The sequence below is a fragment of the Mus caroli genome, chromosome 7, assembly GCF_900094665.2.
Source record: "Mus caroli chromosome 7, CAROLI_EIJ_v1.1, whole genome shotgun sequence".
NCBI lineage: Eukaryota > Metazoa > Chordata > Mammalia > Rodentia > Muridae > Mus > Mus caroli.
The window spans coordinates 58,420,975-58,435,387 of NC_034576.1; the positions used below are offsets into that span (position 1 = coordinate 58,420,975).

Below are 14,413 nucleotides of genomic sequence, written 5' to 3' on the forward strand. Positions count from 1 at the left end.
TGGAACTCACTTTGTAGACCAGGCTGGCCTCGAACTCAGAAATCCGCCTGCCTCTGCCTCCCGAGTGCTGGGATTAAAGGCGTGCGCCACCACGCCTGGCTTGATCTCTTTTTTTAAAGGACAGTTTCATGTAGCCCAAGCTGGCTTCACACTATGTAGGTGAGGATGACCTTGAACTACCTTAAGGTCGAGGACTACAAGTGTGAGCCACTTTGCCCAGCTGTCCTTCAGCTCCATGCTTGCTACTTCCTAGTCCCGAGTGTCTCAATATTTTCAAATTTAGTTCCTTGAATGCATTTTTAATTTTATGTGGGTTTCTTTTTACTTGTAGTTTTATGGGTTCTAGCGTTGTTGAGGGTTTTTTCTCCCAGATATTTATGATAAAACTGAGGTTCCTTTGTTAAATTGTAGAAAAGAAGGATGATTTTGACTGGGGGAAGTACCTGATGGAAGGTGAAGAAATTGGCCTTGGTCCAGATATTGATACGCCGGTAAGTGGCTTTTGTTTTGCTGATGTAAATATAAGTACTTGCCCACGTGGCAGCAGTAGTTCTAGTGCAGCCTTCTGCCATAGCACCTGCTGTTTAACAGGAAGTCTCTTCACTAAGCCAGTGAGTCTGGCTCCTCAGCTGAAGGTGCTCACTGCCGAACCAAACCCCTGACTTGCATGGTGAGAAGACGCCCCTGCAAGTTGTCCTCTGATCTACACATGTGAGCCGTGGATGAGCATACACACTCTAAATAAAATGCAAAATATTAACATTTTAATGATGTGGATTGTGGAAGGTTTATTAATATTCTGGGCTAAGTCAGTGTATGTCAATATTATTTACATATTAAATAATAATATAATTATTTGGTGTTGTTTTAAACAGAAGTAAAAGGGGAAATTTTTCAAATTACAATATCCTTTCCCAAAATAATTATTTTTAAGTAGGTCAGTGCAATAAATGTACTAAGTGATTAATTATATTTAGTTCCTATTGTACTTTTAATCAAGGAAATTGAAAAGCATGTGTTATTCTCAGTCACCGCTTCAAAGCAGTAACACATGTGGGATTCTTTTGAAATTCATTCGTGGCTCTTGCTACTTTCATTCACAGACATTTGAACTCACATATTCATCACAAAAAGTAAATCTGGCTGAGTTGAAACTAGAAACAAATTAGCTTTCACTAGCTCTTCAATGACTCATAGAAACTTCTGTCTGCACTCTGCCCTTCCTTGTCACCTCAGTCTTTATCTACACTACTCCCATGCATGTAGACATCATAGACTAAGATCTTCAGTCTTGGGGGGGGGGGGTGCGGGGAGGGCTTGTTTTAAGACAGGGTTTCTCTGTATAGCCCTGGCTGTCCTGGAACTCACTTTGTAGACTAGGATAGCCTCGAACTCAGAAATCCACCTGCCTCTGCGTCCCAAGTGCTGGGATTAAAGGCGTTCGCCACCATGCCCAGCCCGTCCTATGATTTTTATCACCTCAAATCAGACTGTCACCATTATGAAAACTTATGAGATGAAGGCGGCTTTTGCTTCTCTTCAGAAATGTTCTACATTTTTAAGCCTAAGTCACTCCAATTGTTACAGTCTCAAGAGTAAGATCTTTTTTCTCCTTAAATCAGAATTGGTCTGAAGACAGTGATGATGAAGATGCACAGCAGCCCTTGAGCAGAGAAGACTCTGGGATACAGGTAGACAGGACCCCATTAGAAGAGCAAGACCACAACAGAAAAGGGGGGCCTCAAGTCTGCTGGGAAGGTATTATACATGGTTCAGTGCTGGTGATTTCTCACAAGAGGTGTCAGGTGACAGGCTGATGACTAATGGCATTGATGAGACTATTGCTGAGCTCTGACATTTCCAGTACAGTGGTTCTCAGCACTCCTGATGCTGCAACCCTTTAATGAAGTTCTTCAGGCTGTGGTGACCCACAACCATAACATTGTTTTCTTGTTACTTCATAACTGTAATTTGCTACTGTTATGAACCATAATCAAAGTACGTGCTATTCGGAGTATCTTATGTTACCCACGGGTTGAGAACCACTGTGCTAATTGATCTTGAGTGTGTACCTAAGAAGTAGCACTATAGCTTTTATCCCTTCTGTCAGTTCAAAAAGGAAACATAGCACTAATATTCTAATATTTTAGTACTATTTTATTTGTAGTGGCGCTGCTATGTTTCTGTTTATACCATGTATAAGCCTGGTGCCCACAGAGGTAGAAGAGGGCATCAAATCCCCTAGAACTGGAGTTACAGATGGTTGTGAGCCACCATTTAAATGGCACACACTTGGGCTCTCTTCAAGAACATCCAGTGTTGTTAACCATTGAGCCATCTCTCCAGCCCTAGAATGTAGTTTTTCAATAGTAGTTCTGATAACTTGGTCCTAAATGCATTCTTTGTTGTTATAAAAGGGTTAACCATTCTGAAGTTAGTAAAGGAAGAAAGTTTACTGTAAGGTTTGTTTTTGACTTGAATGCTTATCTTTTCATCTGTCAGTGAGCAACTAGGATTGGTAGAAATTTTAGAAAATACTAGATTAAGATAAAGAAATCCTACTATACATATTTTGTCCACTGTTATTTCTTAATGCCAATCTTAATACCCCTTTCCTGTCGGCGAGTTTTAAACACTTGTTCTAATTTATTTGCTATCTATATGTCAGTCATTGCTCTGCATTGCAAACATTGTGCCTACTGGTATGGTAAATTACATAATTACATTTATATGTAAATCTTGTTTCCTTACCTTTCCTTAGAACTCACTCCTAAGATCTGTCCATATTAGCATGGGAACATCTCTTTCTCAGTTCTTAAACTGTTATTGAAGTCTGAAGTTTGCAGTTTGTATTTCCAACACACTTTCCCTTGATGATAGGCCCCAAGTTACCTCTGCTACCCCAAGCTCCCTGCTCCATCTGCTCTTGTGTGAGAATTCGGCTTTGATATAAGTTCCTGCCTCCATAATCTCCTAAGTACTAAGTATTAGGTCTGGGGAGTTGTCTGCACTTAGCTGACAACTGGTTTTTTAAAGACTTCACATATTTGTTGACTTGACTCTTCTGTGTATTTCTTGATAATTGCCATCATTTACTTGTTCCAGTGGAGTTTGGGTTGTTTGTAGACAGGGTCTCTCTGAGTCCCTTCTCTTCCCTCTGACTCCCGAGTGCTATGATTATAGAAGTGTACCATCATGCCCCACTTCATTTGGTTTTGTATCTACTGCCTTCTCTGCAACATTTCTTTGCTGATCTTAGTTCTCAAGTTAAACGTTTTGCAGATAGCTTTAATCATCTTGCTTTTTAAATCAAAAATAATCTCTGTTCCTCATATTTTTCAATCAAACCAGTGAATTTGAGCCACTGAAGAAGTGGTTGAGTACTTAAGAGAGCATGCTGCTCTCCCAGGACCAGGGGTCGGTTCTCAGCTTCCAGGTGAGCTGCTCAGAACCGCCTGTAATCCAACTCCACAGGATCCAGCATCCTCTTCTAACTTCTCCGCCACTGCAGGCACACACATACATTCACACACTCGCAAACTGTTACATAAAGAACATTTAAAATCTTAAAACAATTTTTCAGATGGTCAATGTTTGGTCTTGAAATTTTTGCTTAAAACCAACATTTTCCTGTATTTTTGTGAGGGCTTGTTTTATTATTGTTGCATTTGGGGAGGATTTATTTTCCTTTTTTTTAGGGTATTAAAATAATTGTATCATTTACCCCTTTTCTTTCTCCAAGCCCTCTCAAATGCCTCCTCCCTTTGTTCTCTTTTACATTCATGGCTTTTTTGTTGTTTCATACATGAATACAAACTACTTAGACTATAATGCTAATTTGTATGTATGTTTTCAGGGCTGACCATTTACTTTTGGTATTGGACAACCAATTGGTGTGTTCTGTCCTGAGGAAGGCTGCCCCCTCCCCAAGCTCTCCACATTCCTTGGTGGCTTGTAGTTCTTTGTGTAGGGGTGAGATCTCATGAACTTTCTCAGATGCACATTAACATGTCTGTTGTTGTTGTCCTTGTTTAGGTTATGTTCAGGCAGCCATGTTGGTGAGACTTTATGAGGGGATTTACTGACATTCCTAGGATGCAGAACCGCAGAGCAAACTCCTGTTTTTCTACAGTCTTTCTGCTTCCTCTTCTGCAGTGGTTTCTGAGCCTTAGATGCCAGGAGTCTTGAAGATGTATCAGTTGAGACTGGGCTCTACAAATCTGCATTTTGGTTGGATGTCTTTTTCTGTAGTTGTCTTCATCCTTTGCAAAGAGTTTTCCTTAATGAGAGATGAAGACTACACTTTCCTGACTAGACTCTGGATAGGATCACATTTGAATCATTAGATGTCTCCAGAGTCGGCTTTTTATATGCCATGAGACTAAAGACTAGCAACATCATTGTTTGATGGTTTTATCTTGATTATGCATCAGGTTCTCCTTTGTACTTTATTACAGATCTTCTGCCACTTTAGTATTTGTCTACCCAGGGACAGACTTGGTGTTTTTGTAGCTTGTGGTTTTCTGTCTTAATGTATAGAATACATATTCTATCCTTCACTGCTTTTCAAAATTGCCTTATCTCTTTGTGAACCTGTACTCTGTGGACATTTTAGAAGCAGTGTGACAAATAATTCCAGCTGGATTTTTAGTTAGGGTTTTAGTAAATTTATAGATTTAACTTGGGGAAGCTGACAATACCTCCATTTTTTTCTAATCATCTTATATTGTGTTAGACTCTTCTTGGAAGTAAACATACTCTACCACTGAGCATACCCCCAGTCCTATTAAGATTTGTGAGTTCTTTATTGTTCATGTTCTCTTTTATATTCTCAAGTATTCATCTAGTGGTTTCTGTGTCTCTTAGCAATTTTTTGGTTTGTTTTTTGTTTTTTGTTTTTGAGACAGGGTTTCTCTGTGTAGCCCTGGCTGTCCTGGAACTCACTCTGTAAACTAGGCTAGCCTTGAACTCAGAAATCCACCTGCCTCTGCCTCCTACGTGCTGGGATTAAAGGCCTGTGCCACCACGCCCGGCCCGCCTGTTAGCATTTTTTATTGTTATGGATCTTGAGCAATTTGTTTTACTTTGATTACGTAGGTATAGAAGAACACTGTTGGTTTCTGTGGTTTGCAGTGTTGGGCATTCTTCATTACATTACATCTTCATTGTAAATTTGGTAGTTTGTTGGGTTTTGGGGGCTTTTTAGTTTGTGGGCAGTAACAGTTTTATCCCCTCCTTCTAATTCTTTTGGGTTTTCAAGACAAGGTTTCTCTGTGTAGTCTTGGCTACCCTAGAACTAACTAGACCAGACTTGCCTTAAACTCAGAGATCCGCCTGCTTCTGCCTCTCAAGTGCTGGCATTAAAGGCATGCACTGCACCACCTGGTCCTTCTAATTCTTAAACCTTCTATCTTTGTGACAACTTGAGTAAATCTAGATCATCCCTCTCACAGACTACACTGTGGCCATGGGAGAGCCCTCATAGACATGGTTTCATCCCAAGGGAGCTACACTTTTAGTCAGGAGGAGGTGAAAGTACCTAGTCACAGTAAAAATTGATATGTATTCCACTTTTTGTGGCAGATGAGCCAGATAGCCGGAGCTGGCTGGAACAGCATGTAGTCCATCAGTACTGGACAACCAGGCGCTTCCGAATTCCACACAGTACACATTTGCACTCCAATTTAGCTGCTGTCTGGTAAGCTAAACTTCCTGTTTAATATAATGACAGAACAAACTTTGATGGTTAAGAATATAACTTTGATTTGTGATTTAAATCAAGTCTGGAATTGTAAACTTGTTAATTTTAAACAAGTGTAGTGGAATGTATGCAAGAGTGCACATAACATCATGGTGGGGATGAATTGAAGGTCTTAGACACATTAGACAGCACTGTTTTGTTGACCTAAGCCTTACCTCCCTTGAGTAATTTCTAATTAATTTTAATATCATGAAATTACTAATGGTACTATGTTTATCTTCGTTTTAAGTAGATTGGTGTATGCTAGCCTGTATCTAATTTCCATTTTAGTGCACTTTCTATAAAAATACACTAATTTTTTTTAAAAATTGCGTAGTTTTAGGCAATTGATTGAATGACAAAACAATTGTAATTGCTCTGAACATGCTTCATTAAAAAGATTTCAGTGAATCTGAAAAACGAATATAGAGTGAACTTAAGGCATTTATTGTGTTTATTTGTTAATTGCTGAGTATAAAATTGCATATATTCATTGAGACGAGTAATTTTACTTAAAACTTTTCTGTTGACCTTTGATGTTTGCTCTTTAATAGGGACCAGCACCTGTACAGCAGTGAGCTGCTGTATGTTCCAGATGACAGGGTGGTGGTTACTGAGACACAGGTCATTCGGGAAACCCTATGGTAAGATGCGTCAGCCTGGGAGCTTGTACTATTGAGGAGTAAAATTGTTTTGTTCTGTGTTTAAGGAGTAGATTCAAGAAGTTCATTCTACTTGGAGGCTAGCAACAGGCCTTAGGGATGAATTTCAGACTTTAGGTTTCACTGTGAAGCATGTGTAATTTTGATATGTTCTTTCCCATTTTAAATAATTTGGAATCGAGTTAGACCATCATTTTTGAATATCTGAATTTAAAGCAAGGTTTGCTGTTGACTCTTTCACCTGCAATGTGTCTGTGAGAGTTGTCTATGCTTGTACCCAACACTGTGAGTCTACTGCAGCCTCTGATGAGCCCCTGGGTCTAGATGGTACTAATATTCGATCAACATTCTTACAGTTTTAAACATGCAGGGGTATCTTTGTATCTTAAGGAATTTAGCGGCTGTGTCTGTCTGTGTGTGTGTGTGTGTGTGTGTGTGTGTGTGTGTGTGTCTGTGTGTGTGTGTGTGTATGGGGCGGGGCGGGGCGGGGGGGTGATTGAACTTATAAATGATGGTAAAATAAATATTTTGAGTCTTAATCCTGTGAAGTTTGACAATCTTCCCATTTTCGTGCAATTGACCCATTTTGCCCCCCAATTTTGAATTTTCAAAATAAAATTCTCAACTATACTTTAATGATTATTTTAGTAGACTTCAAGCATATTGACCTTGATCTTTTTTTATTTCATTTCAGGTTACTTTCAGGGGTGAAAAAGATGTTTATATTTCAGTTGATAGATGGGAAGGTAACTGTGAGAAACAATATTATTGTAACTCACTTGACACATGTAAGTATCTGTTGTTGCTTAAAAATTAAATTTAAAATTAAACAGTCTTTTAAATGTTGGTAATATACCTTTAGGGCATTTTACATTATCAAATTTATTGAATAAATTTAAAAACTCTAAAAAGCAAAATTAAGTTGTGCTTACTGGGCTTAACCAATTCTTAAATATTCGTGACATTTAATTTTTATTTAACTTTCTTTTTTCTTATATTCTATATTGAGAAAGCTGGATACTGTAATGATTTTTTTCTGTACTTTATGTGTGTTTTTAAAAAGTATAAGCCATAATTCTGTAGTGTGTATGAACTGATTGTTCACTGTTTCTTTTAAATATGAATGAAACTCATTATGTTCCTTTGTCATGTATCACACAGTTTGTTTACAATTGAACATGTGTGGAAGGCAGCTTTGAATACTTATACTTGACTTGTGTTCTAGAGCTGTTTACGATCTGTGCTGGAACAAATAGCAGCATATGGCCAGGTTGTGTTTCGGCTCCAGGAGTTCATTGATGAAGTCATGGGGCACAGCTCTGAAAGACCACCACCAGGAAATGGCCCCATACCTAAGAAGCAACCTGACGCTCCCTTTAGAACCTACCAGGCCTTCATGTGGGCCCTCTACAAATACTTCATTAACTTCAAGGAAGAGCTTACAGAGATTGAGAAGTGTGTCATCAGTAGTGGTAGGTCATCTTTTTTTTTTTTTTAATTCATAAGCCACCTAACTCACTTTGAATATTTTTAAAGTTATTCAGTTATTGATAAAACATTTAAAATTACATGGCAAATAAGTAATTCTTATAAATATATTCATTTTTAAAGTGATTTTAGGGCTGGAGAGATAACACAACAAACAGATAAAGACACTTGCCACCCAGCCTTACAGCCTGAGTTTAATCTGTAGGACTAGGACTAGCATTATAGAGGGGAAAACCAGTTCTTTCAAGTTATCCTCTACCTCCACATGTGCACTGTGGCACACACACATCTACCTCCCCCGGCCCCAATACACACATGCACGCGCACGAACACACACACACACAAATATGTAAATGAAATAAAAATGTTAAATAATTTTGAAGCTACCGTAAATTTTTATTTTTAAGACATTTGTCTCTAAAAATCCAAAATTACTGAAGAGCTTACAGTGATCACTTTTCTTGTTCCAGTTCCCCTGCCAAGACAGGCAGCTTCTGCACATGCTTTTAGAGAGAACTCCCTCATTTCCTTCTACAGAAAACTGTTTGTTCATACCATACCCCAATTCTCCGTGGTGGACATTGGGACTGTTCCCACTCTACTATTGGCAGTACCTGCAGTGGTTACCTCTTAGACATTGCAGTAGTTACACACATGCAGAGTGGAACTGATACATCAAAGACTTTATGTAATAACATGTGACTTTTGCTAGATTTTTCTGTATTTCTCTACAAGAGAATATAGGTACGTTTATGCTCTTGCCTGCAGGGTCTTGTTATATATTACTAAACTTTTGTTCTTTACAAATATGACAGGTGTAAAATGGTCAACAAGTATGTGGTTTTTTGTTTTTCCACCTGTAATTTTCTGTTTTGTTAATTAATTTTGTTTAATTAAGGACAGAGTAGCACAAAGAGTGCCCATGTTTGCTTGTCTCCATAATTCTAACATAGAGTCAGCTAGGAGACTGCCATGTCACTGCAGCGCATTAGCCAGACTACAGGTCCAGCAGTGTGGGGAGGCGTAGCGCCCTTGCAGTCTGCCACTTTACCACGTGTATAGAACTATACAGCTGCTTTGATGTTCAGGATAAGGAGCTGTGTCAGTGCCATTTGAGAACTTGGTTGAGCCACCTCTTTGTAACTTTACCGTGTGTAGTTTTAGTTTATGTTCTTTACATGAAGTTTAGTGCCCTTCTATTACATTGAAGACCATTTGTCTTTCTTTTCTGATTTATGTCTGTTCCCATATACATTATTTTTGTCTGAGTTACCTTTTTCTCCCTGACTTATGGAAATTCCATCTTTAAGGAAGATATGATATTAAAGATAATGGTATTAAGATATGATATTAAGGGGCTGGAGAGATTGCTCAGAGTTTAAGAGCATTGGCTGCTCTTCCAGAGGTCTTGAGTTTGATTCCCAGCATCTACATGGTGGCTCATAACCATCTATGAGATCTGGTGCCCTCTTCTGATCTACAGGCATCCATATAGGCAGACCAGTGCATACATAATAAATAAATCTTTTTTAAAAAGAGAGGATATTAAAACCTACCACCCTCCATCTGGCTATGCCTTTCCATATGTCAAAGAAAAAGCATTATTAGCATCAGTATTATATGTTGGTCACAGATGTCTTTTCTTGCTATTCAGTTTGATTTGTTGATACTTAACAGATACAACCATAACACTTGCAATAGTGGTGAACAAGTTGGCACCTCGATTGGCGCAGCTAAAGGTCCTGGACAAAGTGTTTAGTACTGGAGTGGCAGAAGTTCCACCTGATACTCGAAATGTCGTCCGGGCATCTCACCTGCTTAACACCCTGTACAAGGCCATTCTTGAATATGACAATGTTGGAGAAGCCTCTGAACAAACTGTATGTTGGACTTTTGGGTGAACTAAAGTGCATGATGAAAATATAGAACCTGTATAATTCCTTGTTAAATGATGTTTAACTCATGGTATGCCAGGCAGTTGTTCAAAGTTTTACAGCTTCCAAATGTATGGCTGGCTTACTACCTTTAATTACCAGAAGAGCCAGGAGGATGAAGCAAAAGGAAAGCAAGAAGTAAAAAATACCTATGTGACTTATAGAGATAATCATTTAAAAAACAAAACAAGACTTTACATAAAATACAGCCAGGAATGGTGGCGCACACCTTTAATCCCTGTACTCAGGAGGCAGTAGTAGGCAGGTCTCTTGGGTTGAAGGCCAGCCTGGTCTATATGAGAAAGTATAGCCCATGTAGAAAGGGCTACATAGTGAGACCCTTTTTAAAAAGGAAAGAGATCACAAGTCTATGACCTGGAGTGTCTAAAGTGGTCACAGTGTGTAACAGACTTCTACGAGCTAGGGGTGGGAAGTTTTCAGTACAAATGTATTTAATGCTACTGAACTTAAATATTAACTGGCTAAGATAGTTGTGAACATGTGAAGTCAGAAGGCTGAGGGAAGAGGGTTATGAGTTTGAGGTGATACTAGGCTACATGTGAAGACCCTATCAAAAATAAGAGACTAGGCTGAATTTTGTGTTATAAGTACAAATCCAATTAGAGGCTGGTTGGTAAGTTACTGGTTTGTTCCAGTGATTGGTGGGACTATTGTCTTCTTTCCATTTAAATGTTGAAGTTCAGTACATAAACGGATTTGACTTTTTTCATTTATGCAGTATTTTTCCTATTAGTAGCCAAAGGAGAATAAAATAATTCTCTCATTCTTTTTTGCTTATTTGGGAGTAGAGGTGGGAACACATGTGCCACAGCATGCCTGTGGAGGTCGGAGGACTTGAAGAACTTGGTAGGATCAAAGTCAGGTTATCAGGTTAACAGGCTTGGCAGCACTATCTCCACTAAGCCAAGTAGCCAGTCCCATTTTCTCATTCTTGGTTGACATCTTACAATGGTACTGTGTAGACAGTGCAGCCATATGCCTCTGCCTTGGCTGTGTCAGGTTCAAAATCTGATCTTCATTCAAGGAGATGTCTTAGTTTGCATTTGCTTTCAGTTGCTGATAAATACATTGACCAAAAGCAACTAGAGGAAAAAGGGGATTATTTGGCTTAAACTTAAACACTTGGACTTACAAGTCCACCATTGAGGGAAACTTAAGTAGGAATTTAAGGCAGGAACCTAACGGCAGGAACTGAAACAGACAGCATGGAGGAATGCTGCTTGATGTCTTATTCTTTGTAACTTGCTCAGCTTACTTTATTAAACAACCTAAGGCCAAATGCCTGGGGTGACACCACCCAGAGGGGCTGGAACCTTCCACATCAGTCATTAATCAAGAAAATGTCCCACAGACCTGCTTATGGGCAATCTAATGGAAGCCTCTTCTTGAGTGAGGTTCCCTCTTCCTGATGACCCTAGCTGTGTCAACTTGACAAAAGCTAACCAGCACAGTTGACCCCTTATCCATTTGACACACAAATATGTCAGGATTAAACCATAACCTCTGCTTTCTTGTTTATCCCTAAGATCTTATCCTTACAACATAAAACAGTATAACTTCAAAAGTTCAGTCTCTTTAAAACATAAAGTGTCTCTAAAATCCACAATCTATCAAGTCCTCCTGTATGCTCAAAATAAGTTACATCTTCTCTAAGAGGGAGGAGTCGGGGCACCCGCATAGTATGAGCAAAGCAAAATCAAACTTTTTAATTTAATTTTATTTGTAATTCATTTTTTACACTTCTTATTCCATTCCCCGCCCCTCCCCATCCACCATTCGACTGCTCCACATCCCACACCTCCTCCCCACCCCCACCCCACCTGACCTCTAAACTCCCTGGGGCCTCCAGTCTCTTGAGGGTTAGGTGCTTCGTCTCTGAATGGACACAGAGCTGGAAAATCCTCTACTGTATGTGTGTTGGGGACCTCGTGGCAGCTGGTGTATGCTGCCTGTTTGGTGGTCCAGTGTTTGAGATATCTCGGGGGTCCAGATTAATTGAGACTGCTGGTCCTCCTACAGGGTCGCCCTCCTCTTCACCTTCTTTCAGCCTTCCCTAATTCAATAACAGGGGTCAGCTGCTTCGGTCCATTGGTTGGGTGCAACTATCTGCCTCTGGACTCTTTCAGCTGCTTGTTGGGGCTTTCGGAGAGCAGTCATGATAGATCCCTTTTTGTGAGCATTTCATAGCTTCAGTAATAGTGTCAGACCTTGGGACCTCCCCTTGAACTGGATCCAACTTTGGGCCTGTCTCTGAAACTCTTAATAGTATAATCTGGGACCCAGTTACAATTTTGGGGGCACCAAAGAGCTTAGGCATCTCTGCCTCTTGGGTTTTGCCATTTAAAGCACACATAGCTCACCTTATAAGTCCAAGTGAGCTTCAGTTCACAGATGTTACTGTGCTTAGCAGTGGTCCCAGTGTTCTGGAATCTCTAATGCTGGAGTTTCTACAGGTTGCACTTTCACCAGTAGCCTTCTGGCTTCCCTATAGGGAGTCTGGTTCTGCCAAAAAGTGTCAAGCCTCCACCTCTCTCCATGACCCAGTCAAGTCCTGGGTCTCCACTGCAACTGAGACTACTATTACCAATGGCCCCTCCTTGCTTCTTATGGTACAAGCCTCAGCTACTCTCCATTTTGTCTTCATGCCTTTAAAACCAGTACCACAGGAGAGACACTTAGATATGACCAAGTTTGTCAAAAGCCAGATCTATATCCAGGTATACTGAAGAAGGCAAGATGTGGCATCAGCAATTGGGGTCGGTGCTGATAGTAACTGGCTCCTGCACCCCTGCATGCCATCCGCTCCCCAACCCCACCCCCAAATCCTGAAGGGGATTTATAGGACTACCACTAATAGTGCTGACCATAGCAAAACTTAAGTATCGGGCCAGGCTTCTTGTCCATTCTTAACTCTTAGTGGCCAGTGAGAAAGAAAAGGATAGATAGAAAGTCGTGCATATTCTTTCTCTCTCTCTCTCTCTCTCTCTCTCTCTCTCTCTCTCTGTGTGTGTGTGTGTGTGTGTGTGTGTGTATGTGTGTTGTACCCAACTACTCGAGAATTTTACAAGTGTACACATGCATACATGCAAACACATTTACATACATACATACATATAGCAGAGTCCCAACAACCACACTTTTTTTAAATTTTATTTTCTGAGACAGGGTTTCTCTGTGTAGCCTTGGCTGTCCTGGAACTTACTCTGTAGACAAGGCTGATCTCAAACTCAGAAATTCTCCTGTCTCCGCCTCCCAAGTGCTGGGATTAAAGGCGTGCGCCACCATGCCCGGCATCCAACAACCACACTTTTTTTTTTTTTACTCTCTCAGCATTTTTATAGCTTCTTAGACAAAAGTTCTTTTAAAAAAATTACCTCACAGATAAAATGTTATACAAAAGGGAGTTACAGAAGGATGTTGATAATAAGTTCAAAGCAGTGTTTGTTTCTATAGGCTCATCGTAATTCAAAACAACAGTTTCACCTGGCCTTGCTTTATCATAGTGCAAACGTGTAGCCTCATCCTTGGACCTGACCTAGAATGAATATTTTCCTGCGTCACAAATTTGCCCCAAGCCTCATTGTCTTCTTAGTGCACTTTATAAAAGCACATATGCAGCCTTTGCTTACTGCCTTATGAGGAAGAGGTACTTTCTAGACTTGATTCTACCTTTATTACATCTCTTTGGCAAAACAAAACCATCTCCTTAAACTTTCTTCCTAAAATTATTTGAATCAAATCAGGAATTCTATAAAATCATTAGTAGATCTATACAGCATTATTATATGAAATACATCTTGATATTGATCTGCAGGAAATCTGCCCAATAGGGTGAGCTGATCATTAGGCTGTGTTATAATGGCAGGAAAGGCCTATCAGCAGCGAGAAGCAATTCTGGGGCTGTGCCTCTCTCTCAGAGCTCACCCACTGCAGCCATGCCAAATGGTGGGTCATCTCCAGAAAACTCTCATTGTTTGCCATATCATTTTCTAATGGCATGAGCCACAAGGTCATCTGCCACCATGAGATGCAGCCTTGGCCCCCTCTGGGCCACAGCTTCTGTGTTCTTACCCTGAGGAAATACTACCTGAAGATTTTGACTCAGTGATGCTGATCTCCTATTAATCACAGTTGATTCTTCAGTCCCTGCTGACTAGAAACCACAGATTCTTAATTTACATATACGTGTGAATGTCCCCAATAGAGTCTTAGAAGGAATCTCAAACTTCCTGCTAAGTCTTCACAGCCAGGTTGCCATCGTCTGCAGTTCTCTTAGCATTCTTTTTTTCTCTCTTTTTTTTTCATTTTTTTATTGGTTGTTTTGTTTATTTACATTTCAAATGTTATCCCCCTTCCCAGTTTCCCCTCCGCCGCCCCTTCCTCTCCTAGCATTCTTCCCTGCCAAGCTCCTATACATCTCATTAAATTCATAAGTACTCAGTGACTTTTTTTTAGTATATTCATAAACTGGAAGCAATTCATCTGCCTCCGCTTCCCAAATATTTTTTTTCAATTTTTTATTAGATATTTTCTTCATTTACATTTCAAATGCTATGCCGATAGTCCCC

At 39.9% G+C, this 14,413-nt stretch overlaps 1 protein-coding gene across 5 annotated transcripts in view; it reads left to right on the forward strand.

The window, feature by feature from the left end:
• Nucleotides 1–14,413, forward strand: part of Tubgcp5 (tubulin gamma complex associated protein 5) — a 38,261-nt gene that overhangs the window by 5,072 nt on the left and 18,776 nt on the right. For 4 of the 5 annotated variants that reach the window (XM_021166239.2, XM_029479616.1, XM_029479615.1 and 1 more), the window contains exons 5-11: nt 412–491; nt 1,623–1,758; nt 5,584–5,698; nt 6,295–6,384; nt 7,097–7,190; nt 7,628–7,874; nt 9,568–9,770. In XM_021166239.2, coding sequence (XP_021021898.1) covers nt 412–491; nt 1,623–1,758; nt 5,584–5,698; nt 6,295–6,384; nt 7,097–7,190; nt 7,628–7,874; nt 9,568–9,770 — 965 coding nt within the window. The remainder of the gene's footprint in view (nt 1–411; nt 492–1,622; nt 1,759–5,583; nt 5,699–6,294; nt 6,385–7,096; nt 7,191–7,627; nt 7,875–9,567; nt 9,771–14,413) is intronic. The other variant, XM_029479617.1, reaches the window with a different exon arrangement.